The sequence below is a fragment of the Podarcis pityusensis genome (assembly GCF_964106645.2).
Source record: "Podarcis pityusensis genome assembly, chromosome: Z".
In the NCBI taxonomy this organism is placed as follows: Eukaryota; Metazoa; Chordata; class Lepidosauria; order Squamata; family Lacertidae; genus Podarcis; species Podarcis pityusensis.
The window spans coordinates 45,310,139-45,332,211 of NC_138044.1; the positions used below are offsets into that span (position 1 = coordinate 45,310,139).

Here is a 22,073-nt window from a genome sequence, read left to right on the forward strand (position 1 = left end):
CAATAAATTAATTCTATTAGGGGGAATTCATTACAAAAATTGTGTGTATTGAGAGAAATGTACTCCAAAATGCTAGTTTTAATGAGGACTAATTTTATAAAAAATAGTGAAAATGCAGAAAACTCACTGGAAAAATGAGAAATTTAGAAAAACTGGAAACTAAAACCTATCCCAAGATGCTAGCGAGTTTGTCTGGGTTCAGCCCAGTAGCTAAAAGGGCAAGCTCCTCTCTTGTGCAACACCCTACTCCTAATTCAAGCATTTGCTAATCCTGAATTTATAGCTGATCTTGCCACAACACTGTTTTATATGCACAAAGACCTGGTATTGCATTGGCTTTAAACACTGTTTCTTGTTCCTTGCTGTGGTGGGCAAGACAGAGAGCTCCAGAGCTCTCAGAACTTCACTAAGCTACAATTCCCAGAATTCCTTGTGGGCCATTGTGGTAGCTAAAGTCTACATGAGTCTGTAACATAGGTAAGTTATGAATCCATAATATAGATAATACTTGAGAGTTTTCCCTTTTAGGGATGTCAAATTTCAAACTTACCAATATTTTCTGCTATGGGCAGTTCCTACAATCATAGAATAGTATAGTTGGAAGGGACTTTGAAGGTCATCTGGTCCAACCCCCTCAATGCAGGAATTTCAACATGCAGTTCCACCATCCAATTTGAAACCATACCAGTCCCTGCTTAGCTTTGCAAATGTGCGAGCAGTTTCATTGCTACATCACTAGCAGAACTTCCCATAGGTCCAGTTCTAGAATTCTTTACAAAGGTCCAGTTCATTGTGATGTAACGGAATGAAAATGTGTAAGATCGAAAAGGTAAACCAAAGCAGCAATTGGAAGCATTGCAGCTCCAATGACGGGGTGGAAATAGCTTCACATTTAGATGCTTTTGGTCACCTCTACATTCCTTGGCCTCTTGCCGTTATCTTCAGACCAGAAAGAACCTGCGACACTTCGACAATGAACCAGATTGTGCCATCCCTTTTCACAATCCTTTCTGTGGAGTTATCATGCTGTCCTAGAAATGTATTTTCAGGTGAGCTGAAATTGGTCTTTCCCATAACTCGGCAGCAGAACCCACTTAGGTCCTCTGAGCCAAAAGGAGTGGGGCCAAGCCACTGTCCTCATGCAGGGCTATTCAGGGCAACCTGCTTATTAAGCATTCATCCTGATTTGCTTGAGCAAAGGTCAGAAGGCATTGCTTCAAAGCAAGTGTTTTCCCACTCTCCCCAGTATGGTTTCCCATTACTTTCCTTAAGCAAAACATCTGATCTTTGGGGGAAGTGGGTTTGTTGCTCAACACCTGCAAGTCAACTATAATTGTGTGATCTGAATTTACCAGTATGTGAAAGAACCCATCCAAAAATAATAAGAGTCTGGAAGTGCCTTCATCATCTTTCTTTCTTTCTTTCTTTCTTTCTTTCTTTCTTTCTTTCTTTCTTTCTTTCCCGCACACACACACACACACAGCCTTCTCCACCCACCCATCAGAGCATGCTGGGATGGGAAAGTTTAAATTATTCTTCCACAAACAATAAGATCCCACCATGTGTCCTCACACCCACTGCCCAACTGCACTGGGAACAACTGGGGAGTAGACAGATATTAGCCCTATTTGCACTGTGCATTTAAAGCAGTATCATGCCAACAACTTTAAGCAGTTATTGCTTCCAGCAGTTTGTAAAGGAAAACTTTCCTCAGCTAATCTCCCTTAGGCAGGGTTAATGATGTTCTGTCCATCTGTGTAACGTGGAATCTAGTACTCTGTGTGATCTTCTGACAATGAAATAGCATGCTTCTTTCCATTTTGCAGATTACAGCCACATCTGAACTGTACATTTAAAGCAGTATCACAACACTTTAAACAGCCATGGCTTCACCCAAAGTATCCTGGGAACAGTAGTTTAAGGGTGCTGAGGTTGTTAGAGACCACTATCCCCCTCACAGAGCTACAATTCCCAGAGTTCGCTGGGAACAGGTAGTGACTGTTAAACTACTCTGAAGATTGTAGCGCTACAGGGGTAGGACTCTCCTGGCAACTCTCAGCATCCTTAACAGCCTCCAGGATTCTTTGGGGTAAAGCCATGGGTATTTGAAGTTGGATGCTTTAAAAGTACAGTCATACCTCTTGTTACGTTTGCTTCAGGTTGAGCGTTTTGAGGTTGCGTCCCGCGGCAACCCAGAAGTACCGAAAAGGGTTACTTCCGGGTTTCGCCGCTTGCGCATGCGCAGACGCGCAAAATGATGTCACGCGCATGTGCAGAAGCAACAAATAACGACCTGCGCACGTGCAGACGTGGGTTGTGTTCTGCTCATGTTACGAATGGACTTCTGGAATGGATCCCGTTTGCAACCAGAGGTACCACTGTATATTGCAGATGCAGCCTTGATGTGTTCCTGTCTTCATCAGCTGTTCCCAATGCCTATAAGCTGGGCAGCAAGGAGACAGCAGCGGGCACACAAATCTATCATGTCTCTTCTCGGTCATTTCTTTCCTCAGAAGGTTGATAGCACCCTCCTACCAAGAGACTTTCCCTTGCAAGTGTTTCCCTCCTCACATTGGCCTTATAAGGTAAATGCAGAGCTGGGAACTTGTTCTTCTGTCCTAGCTTGCTTCTAAAAAATCAGATTATGCTCCACATCCTAGACCAGAACCTCTAACCTTTGGCCAAATCTCTCTTCCTGGCCTTCAGGACCTCTCCAAGTCTCTCTTCCTGGCCTTCAGGACTCTTCCCTGCCATGTCCCCTCTCCTGAGGCTACGCCCCACACCAGCCCCGCTACACATGCTCCTCAGTAAGAGCTGTTCAACAGTGGAACTGTCTCCCTTGAGAGCTGGTGGGCTCTCCTCCCTTGAAGGTTTTTAAGCAGAGGTTGGGGGGCCATCTGTCCTGAATGCTTGAGATTCCTGCATTGCAGGAGGTTCACCTACATGACCCTTGGGGTCCCTTCCAACTCTACCATTCTACGTATTTTTGCCTGGCCAAAAATTGAATCATAACTATGCTTACCTGAGTGGATGATGGAGAGGGTGGTTTTTTATGGGGGAGGGGGGATGCCATGTGGCCCCTTAAAGGTTACCAAAGAGCCATTGTGGCCACCATGCAGGAAAAGGTTCCTGACCCCTGTTCTACAGCTTGCTTTCCAGTGAAGTCATCCACTCCCCCTCTAAATGTTTTAGCACCTTTCAAGGCATACGAAGAGCTCGGGAAGAGTCCTCCAGCTCCAGAGGCCAATGCTGGGACAGCTCAGCCAACTTCTGAATCACTTCTGGAGTTTATGGGTGAGATGATTTGTGTGTGTGTGTGTGTGTGTCCACAATAGACTGGCTAAATAAACTTCCATGTACTACTATGCATTCCAAAAATGTTTAAAACTTCCGGGGGGGTGGGGTTAAGACCAATATGTGGTTAATGGCTTTGATTAGGAGTAGCAGAGGAGAAGGGGACGACAGAGGACGAGATGGTTGGACAGTGTTCTCGAAGCTACAAACATGAGTCTGACCAAACTGCGGGAGGCAGTGGAAGACAGAAGTGCCTGGCATGCTCTGGTCCATGGGGTCACGAAGAGTCGGACACGACTAAACAACAACAAAGGAGTAGCAGAACTCTCTGTCACTAATCATACATTCCTCGGGGCAGGGGCAGTCACTGGGATAGCACATGGGTAGGACCACTGGAGGGCAGCATCTGTACTGGTTGCCAATCTGCTACCTGGCCACATTCAAGCTGTTGCTATAGGTATATAAAGCCCTTAACTGCTTGGGACCAGTTTACTTGCAGGATCTCCTTACTCCCACTAGGGAGATTTGTCTGGCGCCTTCCTTGTATATCTTTAGGTGCCAGGCCAAAACATTCCTCTTCAACCAGGCCTTTGGCTGATTATTATTCTACAGCCTTTTAAATGTGTTTGTGAGAGAGGGGTTCTTGTTTCGTTGTTTCTGTTTTAACTATTTATCTGTTCTTTTATCTCGTATTTTAACCTTGTGAACTGTCCCAAGATCTTCTGATGAAGGGCAGCATATAAATCTAATAAACAAATAAATAAAATCTACTTCTCATTGTGTACCACTTGGATTTTTAAAAATGAAACTGAGATACAGAGTTTTATAAAATGAATGCTTAGGGCTCACCTGATATTGTCTTGTCAAATGATCAGTAATGCCCTATGCCTTTCTACTGCCCACAATATCATGCGAAATGCACACTGAAAAGTCTTCTGGCATGAAAGGATTGTAAAAATATTAGCCATACCTTAGCAACTGGCCACTTTTAACTGTTGTTGAACTAATAACTTCTCAAAATGCATGTTAATGCACTTTGATGTTGCTCAATTAATATTAACGCACTTCTTAGATTTGGATCTTCCTGTGTCCAATAGTTTTCTTGTCTTCTTGATCATGTCTTGCACTGTTTCAACCTGTTCTTTTTGTGGAAGTCAGAAGCATCCCACACAAGACTGGACTCTCTCGACCGCATGTTCTCTTGAAAAGATCCATCAACTGGAACAATGGTAAATGTGTTTATTTAACTACCTCTTTAAGAATGATTTGCTACTGTATGTCTCCTGGAACACTGCAAGGTGTGGGAAGGGTTTGATGGGAGACCCTGTATTGGGAAATTTTCAATGTCTAATGTTTTACAATTTTTTATGTGTTGTAAGCCACCCAGAGTGGCTGGGGAAACCCAGACAGATGGGTGGGGTATAAATAAAATTATTATTATTATTATTATTAGGAGATAATGTTTTAAGGGCATGCAATTTCCCAATGCATATATGTCTATGCTGAGATCTAATTGTCATGCAACATTATTGGAAGTTGCATTTGTTGTACTCCTAAGAACAATTGGATAGCAAGAATGGGGAGTGATTCAAAGGTTGAGAGAAGGTGTGTGGTACAGCCCTCCCAGGTGTGAAAATTTCATGTTTGAATGTTTCACACACTCACACCCCCACTACCATCTTGCTAGGGTTTGGTAAATATATTACAGAAAGAAATAGCCTGGCAAGACAAAGAAAACATCAGTTTATTGCTCATGGCAAGCAAAGCTTTACATCTGGCCAAGATGGAGCACAGAAATTACACTGGCGCATGGCAACTTATACGGGGACTAACTAAATTGGAGAAGCAAGAAGGAAGGACACAGTGAGAAGATGTGATCTGCTTTGCCAACAATTAGTTACTTAAAGAGAAGGAATCAGTGAGGGAAGTATAGGTTGCCTTTCAGTCTTCCGCCACCAGCTGGTTCAGGTAGCTCATTGCAAGAACTGCTACTTCACTCACTAACACATCTAAACTCTGTAAACCAGCGTTTTCCAAAGTGCGCAGTACCGCCACTGGGGGGCACTGGAATGACCCAGGGGGCAGTAGTAGCCTTGGAGGGGTGTTGAATAAAAATAAGAGGGTAGTGGAAGCATAAAGAAGAGAAGAAATTTTTGAAAAACCGTTTGTACAAGTTTTATCTGTTGTGTAATGATTCTGACTGCTAAGTCAGGCGCCGTTGCAGGGACGGCAGCAATTCCTCCCCTGGAAATTGCAGTTGTACTGGAGGTAGAGGATTTTCGCGGGCTTGGGTGAACCCTATTTGGCTTCAGCCAGGGCCAGCAAGTGGATCACAGCTTCCCTCCCTATTTGGCCAATGACAGGCAGACTGTAGTGCTGGGGGCCCCCTGCAGTGGATTGGACTGAGCTGGAAGGTTTCACCTTGGTCCACCCCATGGGTTTTTAATCCCGGAGCCTGGTCCACCTCCTTGCAAAATTTGAAGAAGTGGGTGCCTGGGTTTTGGTTCCCATGTTGCTTCAGACAGTGTGAAGTAAGTAGAATCACCTTAAAATGAGAAATGATATTACTTTTTCCTCCATACCATGGTTCTGCTGGCTGAGGTTGATGGAAATTGTAGTCCCAAACATCTAGAGGGCACCAAGTTGGAGAGAGCTGGTGTAAGAGAGGTCGTGGGTACCTGGGTCATGGTGCTTCCTTTAATTTACAGTGATTCCAAACCGGCCCGCCTTCGCAAAGATTGTTGTCGAAGGTTCTATAGGCTTTGGTTTTGCCTTTGTGATCGCAATTGCTTTGTGGTGTCTCCTCTCGTAAGTATGTCTATTTTTTAATAATAATTTTCAATTAGTTTTTTTTACGTGAAATTATTCAATTCACTTTTGATATAATAATTTCTTACATTTTGACTTCCCATTCTGATGTCCGAGATGCTCCTGTTGCAGTCATTTATCTGCTGCCATAACTACCTTTTATTTTCATAATATTCATTTATTTATTCTCCTCCCCTTGCCTATAATTCAAATCCTGCTTGCAATTTCATTTGACTATAATTTTTCCTTAAATAGTCCAAAAAAAATACCCACGCTTTGACAAAATTCTCATCTTTTTGGTCTCTTATTTTTGCTGTCAATTTTGCCATCTCTGCATAGCCCAGTAACTTTAAAATCTATTCTTCCTCTGTTGGAATTTCTCCTTCTTTCCACTTCTGCACATACAGGATTCTGGCTGTGGTAGCAGCATACATAAACAATTTAACCTTTTCTTCTTCTTCTTCTTCTTCTTCTTCTTCTTCTTCTTCTTCTTCTTCTTCATTTTTGCTTGATGTTTGAGCATCACCCTTGCATGTGGCAACTCAAAGGTTCAGTCCCAGAATCTCTCGGTAGGACTGGGAATTATCCCTGCCTGAAACCCTAGAGAGCTGCTGCCAATCAGTGTAGACAGTACTGAGCTAGATGGACCAGTCTGACTCGGTATAAGGCAGATCCCTATATTATTGCTGGATAAATGTTCATTAGCCATAGTAGTAAATGGGTGTTGGCCAACAGTGCTTTCACATCTCTTTCTCTGAGGAGTGATGACACACTTGCTGTTGGGAGGCGGGGTTTCAGATGCCTTCTTCCTTTGACAAACTTGCTTCCTCTTCCAGTGAATTGGTAGGTCGACTGAAGGGGGTTAACGCTCGTGGCAAGCGCCTTTTGGCGCAAAATTTCTTTTTGAGGCAAGTCCAGGAGGAAAAAGAGGCAGGCAGGAAAAAACTAATGGAAGAAAAGGAATATGAAGGCTCAGCTAAGACAGGTAAGACTGTTGTCAATGATGCACCTGTAGACCTGAGGTGGAAAGACTTCAGTATTGTCAGATCTGCTTTGATTTTTACTAGAAACCTACCAACCGGTGCCAGATGCAAAAGAGATAAGGGACTCTCCAGACAGGAATTTTATTGTGGTTATATTGTGCAACAATAATAGTGCACTGGGGTTCCTTTGAACACCTTTCTGTTCATGATGCTATCAGGGTGGTCCTATGCAATTCCACATTCAATACTGTTAGTGCCTTAAAACATGCACACAAAAAGCATTTCCACCTACAGAAGTTTTGGGGTGATCACACCGCTTCATTTCCAGTCAGTGTGTATCCCATAATTTCCTGCTGAAATCCTAATCTACCTCTTGAACTAATTTACAAAACTATTAACACATTTTTACAAGCATTGAATGCCACAACATAGCAAGATGATACAGAGAATGAGAGGGAAACTAATAACCCCCCTTTTAAGGCTTCCTTGATCCAACTAATCTGAGGAGACCAACGTCCAATATGAGATTACTTTTAATCATTTATGGACATTTAAGAACTTTGGGAGAAGTCTTCTCCCTTAGTTTAAATATGATTGTTTATGCTTTACACTCAGCAGGAAGGTCTATTCATAAAGAAACATGAAGTTTTCTTGTTTCAGCTTTCTTTTGTGCCCGGTGTCAAATTAGTCTTCTGGACCCCATCTCTTTGTTATTCCACAACAATTCCCCTTTAATGAATCCCTGTGAAGGGCTTTCATTGATTATCAGCAATCCTCTAACTAGCACAGATGTTGACACGTCCTGAGAGAAATGTCTTCAACCCCTTGCCATCCTCTGTGTGAGTTTTATCTTGCCTTGATCTGCACCCATGGGCGAATCGCTTTCTCGCCTTCCAAAGGGGCCAAAAAAGGTTAATTGGGCACACTTTGGGTAAAGGTAAAGATAAAGGGACCCCTGACCATTAGGTCCAGTCGTGGCCGACTCTGGGGTTGTGGCGCTCATCTAGCTTTATTGGCCGAGGGAGCCGGCGTACAGCTTCAGGGTCATGTGGCCAGCATGACTAAGCCACTTCCGGCAAACCAGAGCAGCACACGGAAACGCCGTTTACCTTCCAGCTGGAGTTGTTCCTATTTATCTACTTGCACTTTGACGTGCTTTCGAACTGCTAGATTTGCAGGAGCAGGGACCGAGAAACGGGAGCTCACTCCGTCACGGGGATTCAAACTGCCGACCTTCTGATCGGCAAGTCCTAAGCTCTGTGGTTTAACCCACAGTCCCTACACTTTGGGTACACTTGTCTAATCAAAAGGCTAAGCCCAAATTAGAATTTCCCATAGCCCCCAAGTTTCAGGTCCAGGAACTAATCTATTGAACAGTTCTAGTAGGGGCATTAGGCCAAATGAACTATTTTGACTCTATAAAGCAGTGATTCCTGCTTAATCGAAGCATGTATGTTTCTGTGTTACTGTTAACTTGTTTCACATGATGCTTCTCCTGAAACCATTGGATCAATAGGGAAGATTGGCACATGTGCCAACATTAACCACTACCCCTCACTCCACACATGCAAACTTTAAAACAAAAACACAACAGTCCATTCTTAAAAATCATTGTTGAATGCTCCGTTTATTTCACACTTCCAGCTTTCTCTGACACTAACATTCACTTGCTTATACTTCCCTTTCGTTTCAGCAAAAGTCAACAGAAACCTAGGCACACACTACTGTACCCAATATACAAACAAACACTCCTGTACCCAATATTCAGGCATGCACACACACACAAAAAATAACTAAGTTAAACCTTGCAAAAGAGCAAATTGTCCTCTCATATGGACCCTGAAATGACTGGAACCACACTTACTGAAATAATCAAACAAATGAAGAAAGCTTACTCGGGAGTAAAAATTACCCATTGAAGGTTTTGCACAAAAACAGTAAAGGATGCCACAAAGGCTTAATACAACTTAGAGGACAACAAAGCTTCAGAATTGACACATGTGGCTCAGACATTGATGGGCTAGCCTAGACTTTTTTGTAAACAATAAAGCTACCAAATACATTTAAACCTTGCCCCCCTCTTCTCCAAAGCAGGTCACAAAATCAGTGTCACCTTTTAATAATTATCTTAGCCAAATAAATCCAAGTCAGAACTCAACCTCAGATAGACAATCCTTGCACATGAAAGTTCTATATTCTAACCAAAAAAATTACTCACTTCTTCTAGTCATAATTCCTCCTGTATTTCCCAAATAATTCTTATGCGCTTTTAAGGAAATAAACTCAAATGAAAATCAGCTTCTTTACACTCAATTTTAACTCTCAATATGAAAATCACAGTGGAGCACTCTTCTACTGTCTCCTGAGACAGATGGATGTCAACAACAACATTGAACTCTGCAGGTTACTGCTGCAGCTTGGAATATGAGTGCATGTTTGCCCAGCTGACCTGCTGTAGCAAGAAAATTACTATTATTATTATTATTATTATTATTATTATTATTATTATTATTTCACCAAAACTACAGCAATGGAAATCATGGAAATATAGTGTTATGAGTTTGTGGGTGCTACACCACTATGGTCTCCGAATCAAGCATCAGAATTTAATCTGTTGTTGTTGTGTGTAAAACAAATAAAAATAAACAAAACAAATAAAAATATAAAAGAAGAAGAACTAGGAAATAGCCAGGTAGACTAAGAGGGGAGCAAAGGATTGATTACCTAGTCCCTTCCAAGGTAAGTTAAGCCTGGCAGGACAGCTTTATGGTCTTACATAACTTCATGCATTAATTAGATTTAAGCATGTTGGTTATATGAGGCAGATTGTCTCACAAAACCACTCAGGAAAGTGTAGCTCTGTAGAGGGAGTAAGATTCTCTTAACAACTCTCAGTGCCCTTAACAAATTACAATCCCCAGCATTCTTTGGGGGGAAGTTTGGATGTTGAAACTAGAATGACACTGCTTTGTATGCAATGCATTTTTCGCCCTATAGGGCGCACAGGCCCATAGGGCACACCTACGGGGGTTTTTTGAGGGGGGATAAAGGGAAAAAAATTATTTCCCCCCCAGGCGCAGGGCTGGGGCGGGGGAAGCCCGAGCTTCCCCCTACCCCGGCCCCCAGAACAGGCTGCTATCTGCAAGCCTTGAGAGCCTGGCGGGAACTCCCGCCGGTCTCCCCAGGCTTGCAGATATCTGCCCAAAGCCCGGGGCGCACTCTGCTGCGCTCCCCGGGTTTTGGGCTGCAGGCTGCTGTCCGCAAGCCTTGGGAGCCTGGCGGGAAGTCGCGCCGGGCTTCCAAGGCTTGCGGACAGCTTCCTGAAGCCTGGAGAGCGAGAGGGGTCGGTGCGCACCGACCCCTCTCGCTCTCCAGGCTTCAGCGAATGCCTGCATTCGCCCCATAGGACGCACACACATTTCCCCTTCATTTTTGGAGGGAGAAAAGTGCATCCTATAGGGTGAAAAATACGGTATATTGCAGACGGGGCATATGTCAGACATCCTGCTGAGTGCTGGAGTTGGCACAATCAAATAGTTGATGAAGCCCAAGAAGCCGGCCCCCTCCTCACGAAAATCCCCCAACTTATTCTTGGAATTAAGTGGAAATAACACAATTTGGCCAAAGCTATCATAACTAGGCTTAGATGTGAAACTGGCAGCTAGTCTGGTTTTATCTTTCTAAGATAGTTCTGTTATATTGTAGCTGAGGAGTATGAATTGACTATACAGTGGTACCTCGGGTTAAGAACTTAATTCGTTCTGGAGGTCCGTTCTTAACCTGAAACTGTTCTTAACCTGAAGCACCACTTTAGCTAATGGGGCTTCCCGCTGCCGCCGTGCCACTGGAGCACAATTTCTGTTCTCATCCTGAAGCACAGTTCTTAACCCGAGGTACTATTTCTGGGTTAGCGGAGTCTGTAACCTGAAGCGTCTGTGACCTGAGGTACCACTGTACGAGCTAAGAAGTATGAATTGTTGGGAAAGGATCTAGAAGACAATTGTGTATTGGGGAGCCTCTAATGTTTTGCTATGTTTTGCTGTGTTCTGTTATGTTTTGCTGGAAGCCACACAGATGCCTGGGGCAACCCAGTCAGATGGGTAGGGTACAAGTTACGGGGGGGGGGGGTTGTGTGTGTGTGTCTTATTATTATTATTATTATTATTATTATTATTATTATTATTATCATTATTATAGAAACAAGGAAAAAGAAAATAATGGAAGAGGAGGAGGAGGAGGAGGAGGAAGGAGGATATTCTGTCCCAGAAGGAAAAGCAAAGAAAAAGAAGAAAGGGAAAAGGCATGCAATAAAGAAGAAACTAGGTAAAATTAAGAAGGTTGCAAAATCAGAAGCTGTGCAAAAGCACATTGGTAAAATTAAGAAGGTTGCAAAATCGAAAGCTGTTCAGAAGCATATTGGTAAGATCAAGAAGGCCGCAAAATCGAAGGCTGTTCAGAAGCATGTTAGTAAGATTAAGAAGGCCGCAAACTCCAAGGCTGTTAAGAAGCATATTGGTAAGATTAAGAAGGCCGCAAAATCAAAGGCTGTTCAGAAGCATGTTCGTAAGATTAAGAAGGCAGCAAACTCCAAGACTGTTCAGAAGCACATTGGGAAGATTAAGAAGGCCGCAAAGTCCAAGAATGTTCAGAAACACATTGGGAAGGTCAAGAAGGCAGTGGCATCAAAAGTAAAGAATAAGAAAGAGGAAAAAAGTAAGAATGAGAAGAGCTCTAAAAAGAAGAAGGAAGGTGAGACGAAAAGTAAAAAAAGCTCACACAAAAAAGTGAAACATAGGAAAAGTGAAGAGGATTCTGAAGACTCTGACTAGCAAGCACAAAGACTGGAACCAGGTGGTCAATGGGGATGGGTCAAGAGCAGGCGGAGTACAGCATCATCCCAAAAGGAAAGTGAAGAGGGCAGGGGCACAGGTGGCCTCACATCAGGGGTAGCCAAAGTAGTGCCCTTCAGATGCTGCTGGACTACAGCTCCCATTATCCCTGGCACCATTGGCCAAGACAGCTGGGGATGATGGGAGCTGGAGTTCAACAACATCTGGAGGGACACCACATTGGCTACCCCGCTTGTATTATTAGCCTGGTCTTGATGACAATGGAGGGACTTCCTCTCTGAACACTTCTTCTGCTCATGGCAGAGAATCTTGTACTGTCACCTACAGATGAAATATAAAAGACTGAAATTCACATCTGAAAAAAAGTGTCCAAGGAGTATGCTTTCCCTGCAGTAATGAGTGGGAGCCTCTTTTCCCAAAAATGGAAAAGCAGTCTTCCAGGAGACTTAACCATTGTTTAAAGCAGCGGTTCCCAACCTTTCTTTGCCCATGCCCCACCTAAGCATCTCTAAAATCCTGATGCCCACCCCCACCCCCTGTGACATATAATTCTTATTACAGTGGTATCTCAGGTTAAGTACTTAATTCGTTCCGGAGACCCATTCTTAACCTGAAACTGTTCTTAACCTGAAGCACCACTTTAGCTAATGGGGCCTCCTGCTGCTGCTGCTGCTGCCGCCGCACCGCCAGAGAACAATTTCTGTTCTCATCCTGAAGCAAAGTTCTTAACCTGAGGTAATATTTCTGGGTTAGCGGAGTCAGTAACTGAAGCGTATGTAACCTGAGGTACTGCTGTATTCAAAAAGTGAATTCCTATTAGTGTGGAGGAAGCCCAAAAGGCCATTCACTGTTAATAACTCATTCTCAAATTGCCCCCCCCCTTTAAAAATCAAATTTCCCCCCTGTGGGGCGCATGCCCCACCTTGGGAACCATGGGTTTAAAGGCTTGGCATTGTCCCTTCCAACTTTATTAGTTCTTTATTCTAAATATATAGGGTTGCATCCCATGCTAGACCTACTCAGAGTAAACCCACTGAAATTAATGGACATGGCTAACAAGTCCATTATTTTATTTACTCTGAGTAAAACTTTGTTGGATGCAGTCCAGAATATCAGTCAATAACATGCCATAAAATGTGTGTCAAATGCAGGCATTCCACAGTTACCCAGTGACAACAGCTGGTGGGCATCATTTTGGCAAAATGGCCTCAAGGGCAAATTCTGACCCCCTAGTTGAGCAATGACTGGCCCATGAGCTGGAGTGCCTAGCTACTGAGAAATTGAGCAAGCTTAAGAAAAAGGTGGGATGCGGGTGGCACTGTGGGTTAAACCACAGAGCCTAGGGCTTGCCGATTGGAAGGCTGGCAGTTCAAATCCCCACGACCGAGTGAGCTCCCATTGCTCGGTCCCAGCTCCTGCAAACCTAGCAGTTCGAAAGCACGTCAAAGTGCAAGTAGATAAATAGGTACCGCTCCGGCGGGAAGGTAAACGGCATTTCCGTGCACTGCTCTGTTTCGCCAGAAGCGGCATAGTCATGCTGGCCACATGACCTGGAAGCTGTACGCCGGCTCCCTCGCCCAGTAAAGCGAAATGAGCGCCCCAGAGTCGTCCGTGACTGGACCTAATGGTCAGTGTTCCCTTTACCCTTTATCTTTACCTAAGAAAAAAGTGCTGTAGCATCCACCTGGTAGAAGCAGCAGCTGCTGCTGCTGGTGGTGGTGGTGGTGACTAATGTTATTTTTACTAGTAGTCTGCATTTCCATGCTACTAGCCTGCTAGCATGAGTCTGACCAAACTGTGGGAGGCAGTGGAAGACAGGAGTGCCTGGCGTGCTCTGGTCCATGGGGTCACGGAGAGGCGGACACGACTAAACAACAACAATAACAGCCTGCTAGCAAGCTCATAATTAATTGTGCAAGCTAGTAACTGCTGTGGGCTATTTTACAAAGCCAGTCTCCCAGACACAGTACACAGCAGAGTAAAGTGGTTGCCTTCGTGCCCTCAAGATGGACTTACTGGAAGCATCCCAATGGTCACTATAGGAAGCAATAGGAATGGAGGCTGGTCCATTAGAATGAATGGGGCCCTTCCCCAGTAATCTTAGTCTGCGTCTCAACATATTGCTGCCTGCCTGCCTCCCTGCTAGCAACAAGACCAGGAGGTGGCCCTAGCTGTCTGCTTCCCTCCTTCTTAGTCTCAAGATTCCACTTGAAGTAGAACTAAGTGGGAAGGGAAATGGTGACAAAGAATTAAGCCACATTCACACCATACATTTAAAGAACTCTGATACCACTTTAAACCAAAAAATCCTGGGAAATGCAGTTTGTTAAGGCTGATTAAAGTTGCTGGGAGATCCCTATTTCCCTCACAGAGCTGCAGTTCTCAAGAGTGGATTAAATAATCAGTCCCCCTTCTCCAGGGACTCTGGGAATTGTAGCTCTACAAGAGGAATGTTGGGTCTCCATACAACTTCTGAGATCATCCTCTGAAGGAATTTGCAGCTGCTGATGACAAAGTGTAAATTCCCCCTCACCCGCTCCCCACATTACATTTAAAGAGGTAGCAGCAATTTTTTTTCTTTAAAAACTATCTCAAACCTCTCCTAAATTTTATTTCCTAAGTCATACCTGGGCTTTGCCATTAGGGGGAACCAACAACACATCCCAAACCTCATATCAAGGTTTTTCAGTCTTAAAAATAAATAAATTCCATGGTCTAAACATTCTCTCTTACACCCAGCTCTCCCCAACCCCCCACCCCAATCATCATTATTTGTAGTAGTAGTATTAAACAGAAACTTGCAGTGCCAAAGCCTTGTTTGGAATATTTTGGAAAACATTTGTTAAAACACTGTCCAAATGGTTTAGATTTCTTTGAAACTATATTCGACAGAATCACTTAATGTGTTCAACTGGGGGGAGAAGTCGCTGGCGTGTTATATGTATGTATTGTGGGTGTGGGTGTGGGTGTGTGGGTGTGAAATACAACATCTTCCATTGCAATTGTCTCTCCATAGCTGCTTTGGGGCTCCCCCTGAAGCCCAGAGATAGCTGCCTCCCCCCACAAAAAACCACAACCATATTGTGATCTAGCAGTTGGGTAGCCAGGCGTCCTAATTTACAAGTAATAGACCTCTATTTTAATGAGAGTCCTAAGAACATAAGAAGATTAGGTCAATGGCTCATCTATCTAGCCCAGCATGCTTTTCTCACAGTGGGCACCTGGAAAGGCCCATGAGAAACCCACACACAGGACCTGAGTGCAACAGCAGTCTCCCCACTTGTGATTCCCAGTGACTGGTGTTTAGAGGCATGCTGGCTCCTCACAGTGGAGGGAGGATATAGCCATAATAGCTAATTCTCACAGATATCCTGCATTAATTTGACTAATCCCAGGTTCAATCCCTGCCATCTCCAGGTCGAGTTGAGGAAGATTCCTGACTTTCTAAACCCAAGACAGCTGCTACCACTCAGTGTTCACAAGAGGCACCCAACAAGTTAACCCTCCAGAGGTTGTTAAACCACAACTCACATTGGCCCTAGCTAGAATAGCCAAAAGTCAGGGGTGACAGGATTTGTAGTTCAATGTCAACTGTGAAATGCCATGTTGGCTAGCTCTGTAAACTATACGAAGTGCGATGGACCAGTGGGAACAGTGCAGTTTGAACTTAATGGTCTTGTGCATGCAGGGGACAGGCTCTTGGCACAGTGGTCCAACCTGGAATAAGGAAGCTTCTAGTGAATGTGATAGCTGCAGCTTTAGAGGTGTGGGTTTAGCCAGAGATGCAGGAAAATGCCTTATACCACTGGAGTCTAGCTCATACTGGCTATGTGGCCCTCCAGGTATTCAGACAGTGGACATTCCCCAAACTACCTGGTGTTGCCATTGGGAACTGAACCTTGAACCTTCTTGCATGCACAGCAGATGCTCTGCCACCCAACCAAAGCCCTGCCCCAGATCTACACAGCTGCAAAAGCCCAATGAAATGTTCAGCTCGTTGACATCAAAGGGCTTTAGCATCCTTAACACCATGTTGGAATCTGTGGCCCTTACGTAGAATGTATCACACTGGCACCAGTTTCAGTTGAAAAAGGCATGATGTCACAAATGTCCCCATAAATCCACGGAAAAATATTTCAGGCAGCTGTGTTTTGCAGAGAAGGAGATTTTTTTTAACAAAGCTATGCTTCCCTGATTCAGTGGTGTTCGGTGGAAGAAGCTACTGGGAAATGTAATTGATAATTTTTAAGTAAATGTAGCCTGAGCACAGAATGCAGATGGTAAATCTGCCATGCTGCTGACCTCAAGTTATGATTAAAATAGGAAACAAACAGGAGGCACCGAACTTTGTAATAATTATTTTCGCAACCACTGTTGTTTGCTCCATAATGCAGGTCGGTGGGTCAGCCCGGAGATTCTTCCTAATATATTAGTAAATAAATTTGAACAGATTTTAATTTGCTAATGGAAAGGGCTGCGACAGTTGCTCGTATGCAGCGAGCTACTTTGTCTAACTCATCAGCATGCATCACAGCCACTCGGAGCCATTCACAGAAAATGTTACATTTCCATAAACTGTAGTGCAATTTGTCAGGAGGGAGGGAGGAAAAAAACATCCTCTGCAAACTCTGTGAGATTAAAGATAAACGCATATCATGCAGCCATCATTCTTCAAGAGAGTCTTTAAGATAACTGAATGCCAAACACCTGCTTCAGAAGTCTTGCCAAGTAATCTGGTTCCTGCATCAATATCCAAGGTGCAAAAAAGAAAAGAAAAAGAAAGAAGGTAAGCTATTCCAGTTGGAACAGTGGACATGTTAAGATATGAAACTGCAATGAGTCTTCTGCCGGTTTCAAAGAATTTACCACTCATCTAGTGTGGTATTGCTAGGTCATATAGATTTGTAAAGTAAGAAGGCACCATCTTGTCCAACCCTCTGGAATGCAGGAATCAGTGCTAAATAATCCCTGACAGATGGCCACCAAACATCTGTCCAAAAACCTCCTATGAAGGAGAGTCCAGCAGTTTCCAAGGTAGTTAAAAACCAGCCCTGTGGCATAAATCTGCATAAAGTTTGCACAGGTTAATTTATATGCATAGATGCAAATGCAGACCTCTGAGCAAATTAAGGTGGAAGGTGGCTGTGGACACAAAAAAACATAAGAGCCTGTGAGATCAGTCCAGTAGCCCATCTAGTCCAGCATCCTGTTCTCACAGTAGCTAACCAGATGCCTATGGGAAACCCACAAGTTGGAACTGACTCTGAGCACTCATTGAAGTTTGCACCAGGTGGGGTAGAACATCACTGGTTTACTGTGCTATTCCCACACTACCAATAATTAATGCACAACCACTTGCAAACTCAGCAGAAATTCTTATGTACCCCAGTAGATTCAGTCTGCTAGTGGAACATCTATGACAGCCATGCTTGGCTATCTCTCAGTTTAGTGAATGTCAACATCCACATCTGAATCTTGCAAAACTGTTTGGGTGTTTCAAGATCATAGATTCAGCAGTGAAGGGATTAAGAGAAGCAGGGTTGTATTGTGATTAGAGTGTTAGGCTAGAGCTTCGGAGGCCCAGGTCCAAAGTTCCCTGGGTGAACTTGGATCCATTGCTTTTCAGGTATTTACAGACCTTTGAGGCAGGATTCAATCACATACTAGTAAATTCAGGTGACACAATTATACTTGAGAGGTCTCATGCAACATATTCACTCCCACCCACCCTGAAATGGACTCTTGTGGTAAGGCGAGCAATAGGTTAGTGTGCTGGAAAGGGCGGAAAGTGTGAGGCAACACTTGCTTTAACAAGTTTATTAATCCTTCCTGCAAACAAATCAGAAAGAATGATCAACAAAGATGTCATCTGGAAGCACCTCCTAGATCACAAGGCATAGGAGGTGGAACATCTATGCCAACCTGACTTCCTTGAAGGATGAGCAAAAGTAAAATGGGATGCAGAATACAAAGGTCACTGGGGGGCATTTCCAGAAAAGTGGTATATCTCTATTTGGATCAGAGTCCGATATGGTTTCAAATTGGATGGGGGAACCACATGTTGAGATTCCTGTACTAGATCACCCTTGGGGTCCCTTGCAACTCTATGATTCGATGAATCTTAGAATCCACCACTGCAACTTAAGAGCATAAGAGGCTGCCTTATGTCAAGTCAGAAAATTGTTCCATGTTGCTCAGTGTTGCCTACACTGACAGGCAGTAGCTATCCAGGGTTTCAGGCAGGGGTCTTCCTCAGCCCTATTTGGAGCTGCTGGGGATTGAACCTGGGACCTTCTGCATGCAAAGCAGATGTTCTACCACTACACTCCCAGTGAACACAGGTGTTCCCATGGCAAAACAACAGTAGAAAGGGGGGAACTCTGTTGCATATAATAAGTCTAAATCATTAACTTTGGACCACTGGTGGTTATGGAAATGTAATGCCTGGCTTTCCTGGTTCCAGCTGTGACTTTTCAGATGCAGGAGAGGATGGGAAAGGCAGCTAAAAGGGTCCTTGTTCACACCTCATTTTCTCTCTTTTGTGATGAGAGAGAGAGAAGCCATCCTTCAATGGAAACATATTAAGGGGCATCCAAAGATTACTCCCTAATGACCATAATCCTCTAAGGATTGGGTTGGAAAGAAAAGGAAGAGCTCCTAGCATATCAGCAACAACATTTGCATTAACAGCTCCCAAAGATTCAGGTTTGGGAGCTGAGCAACAGCAAAAAGTAGATAGATGCAAAGTTGGTCAGAAGCCAACATGGGTATGGGAAGACAAAAAAGTGGGTGGGATCCTTCTCTCTCTCTCTCTCTCTCTCTCTCTCCCCCCCCCATCCAGCAGACTTTTTATTTCCAGAGGCTTGAACTTATTTCCTGCAGAGGGATCTTTGAAAATTAGGCAGAAGTCTGCATAATATTAGATGAAGAGGTCTCATGTCCCCTGATCTAGCAGAATTAAGGGTTGTGTGGATGAGTCTGAGCATGGGAATGCCACACTCCAATAAACCTCATGCAGCTACTTAAGACTTTCAAAAAGCTTTTGACAAAGTCCCTCACCATAGACATGAGAGCTTGACAGGCATGAGAGAGGAGGACAGGTCATCAGCTGGTATCTGGTTAGAGACTAGGAAGCAGAGAGTGGGAATAAATGGACAGTTTACCCAACAGGCAGTGTAATCTGGAATCTCCCAAGAATGATAACTATCAATGGATATAACTATCAATAACCAGTAGGAGAACACTTCAATCTCCCAGGACATTCTATACAAGATCTCAAAGTAGCTGTTTTACTACAAAGGAATTTCAGAAATAGACTGGAAAGAGAAGCTGCTGAATTGCAACTCATTACCAAACTTAAAACCATGGAGAGACCTGGTTTGAACAAAGACATTGGATTCTTATCCCATTATACATGACTAAGCCATTTCTCACCTTCTCACCCCTTGCCTTTTCCTGTAAGACCTATTACAGTCGTTAAGAGTCGTCAGCAGGCTCATCTCAGCTATCTGCCAATCTCCCATTCCCACCACCCTTCTGAGTAATACCCCTCCCCACCTTCTCACTATATAGAAGGATCTGGCAACTTCTGTTTCAGTGTATCTGAAGAAGTGTGCTTGCACACGAGAGCTCATAGCAAGAACTAACTTAGTTGGTCTTAAAGGTGCTACTGGAAGGATTTTTTTTTTATTATTTTGACTATGGCAGACCAACACGGCTACCTATCTGTAACTGGAACTATCAATGGCTAATAGTCACCTTGGCCATGCTCTGTCTCCACAGTCAGAAGCAGTGATGCTTCTGAATCCCAGTTACTGGAAATTACAGGAGTGGAGAGGGCTCTGGTGCTCTGGTCCTACTACAGGTTTCCCAAAAGAAGCATCTGGTTGGCTACTAAGATAAGAAGATGTGAGACTAGGTGGGCCATTGGCCTGATCCAGCAGGCTCTTCTTATGTTCTTACCACCTATAATGGGACCAATGTTTTTAACACGAAATGACAGTTGGTGTGAGGAGTGAGGTGGCCAACTCTGCTGATGACAGAAATTTGTTCAAGAGTTGAACCAAAAAGGGATTGTAAGGAGCTCCAAAATAATCCCTTCAGTCTAGGTGAATGAGTAGTAGAATGGCAGATGCAACACAATGTAAGCAAATGTGAAAGGATGCATATTGGGGCAAAAAAAAAAAAAAAAAACCACCCTAATTTTCACATAAACATTTATATGGTCTGAATTTCTGGTGACAGGAAAGAGATCTTGGGGTCATGATGAAAATGTTGACCCAAAATGTGGCAGCTGTGAAAAAAGGAAATTCCATGCTGTAGATCATTAGGAAAGAGACTGAAAATAAAACTGCCAATATCGTAATGCCATTATACAAAACCTATGATGAGACCACATTGGGTTACTGTGTACAATTATGGCTACCACATCTCAAAAAATGGCATTTATGGGCCAATAAATCATGGCATATGCCCCCTACACTCAGTAGATGGTACCACACTTCTAAAAGATACAGAAGCTATTGCACTGCACTGGAAAGAACACTACCAACATCTCCTTAACTGCAACTCCCCCGTAGCCGCTGAGGTCCTCTTACAAATTCTGCAAAAACAAGTTAGAGATGAGCTTGCAGTATCTCCAAATCTGGGAGAGTTGTGTACATCTATTAACCAAATGAAAAACAACAAAGCCAGTAGACCTAATGGGATACCTGCCGAAATCTTCAAAGTGGGCGGAATTGACCTTACACAACAACTTCACAAGCTCATTGGAAAAATCTGGGAAAGAGAAGAGATCCAAGCAGACTTTAGGGATGCCAAAATTATCAATCTCTTTTAAAAAGAGTGACAGAACTGATTGTGGAAACTATCGAGGCATCTCTCTATTAGCTGCAGCTGGCAAAATTCTTCCAAGGATCTTAGCAAACCGTCTCTTAACAATATCCAAGGTGATCCTTCCTGAATCCCAAAATGGTTTTCGGCCTTCTAGGGGGACAGTAGACATCATTTTCACCGCTCGACAGCTTCAAGAAAAATGCAGAGAGCAAAACCAACCCCTGTATATGGTGTTTATTGACCTAAGGCTTTCGACACTGTAAATCGTAATGCCCTGTGGACTGTCCTTCTGAAAATTGGCTGCCCAGATAAATTTGTAAACATCATTTGGCTCCTCCATGATAATATGACAGCAACAATCGCAGGTAACAATGGCTCTCAAAGTGAACCATTCACAGTGGGATCAGGTGTTAAACAGGGTTGTGTTATTGCCCCAACTCTATTCATTGTTTTCATTGCCATGATCCTACACTTTGTCAAAGTAGAAATCATATATCGAACAGAAGGAAAGCTCTTTAATCTGAGCAGGCTGAAAGCAAAGAGTAAGGTTACCGTAACTTCCATCATAGAGCTTCAGTATGCTGATGACAACGTAGTTTGCACACACTCAGAGGATGACCTCCAAACCATCCTAAATATCTTTGTAGAAGCTTACGAATAGCTTGGCCTATCACTCAATATCCAAAAAACCAAAGTGCTGCACCAACAAGTACAAAATAACCCCTCTGCAGTGCCACAAATCCAATGATGGCGTTTCACTTCTTCTACCTGGGATCACTTCAATGTCGATCACTTCTCCTAAACTAGGAAGTTATATTTCCACAGGGGCCAACACTGATGCTGAAATCCAGCATCGCCTGAGCTCTGCGAGTGCGGCTTTCTCCCAATTGAAGGGAGGACCGGGACATTCGCAAGGAAACCAAAATGCTTGTTTACAAAGCTATTGTACTACCAACCTGGTAGTTTGAGGACCGGGACATTCTCAAGGAAACCAAAATGCTTGTTTACAAAGCTATTGTACTACCAACCTTACTATATGCTTGTGATACATGGACCACTTAAAAACACCATCTCCAACTCCTCGAAAGGTTCCATCAACAGTGTCTCCGAAAATTTTTACACATCACTTGGGAAGACAGGCAGACTAATATCAGTGTGCTGGAAGAAGCAAAGATCACCAGTGTTGAAGCAATGATTCTTCAACATCAACTTCGTTGGACTGGTCATGTTGTGCGGATGCCTGATAATCGTCTTCCAAAGTAACTTCTCTATTCCGAACTTAAAAATGGAAAGCGTAATGCTG

The 22,073-nt window shown here is 43.6% G+C and overlaps 1 protein-coding gene across 1 annotated transcript; it reads left to right on the top strand.

The window, feature by feature from the left end:
• Positions 1-805: 805 nt before the first annotated feature.
• Positions 806-12,287, top strand: LOC308468121 (uncharacterized protein; the record flags this gene model as incomplete). Its single annotated transcript, XM_080990098.1, has 6 exons — positions 806-1,049; positions 3,193-3,294; positions 4,449-4,523; positions 6,003-6,102; positions 6,939-7,087; positions 11,283-12,287. The coding sequence occupies 6 exons, from the start codon at positions 806-808 to the stop codon at positions 11,912-11,914; spliced, it is 1,302 nt and encodes a 433-aa protein (XP_080846224.1). The 3' UTR covers positions 11,915-12,287.
• Between the last annotated feature and the right edge of the window lie 9,786 nt (positions 12,288-22,073).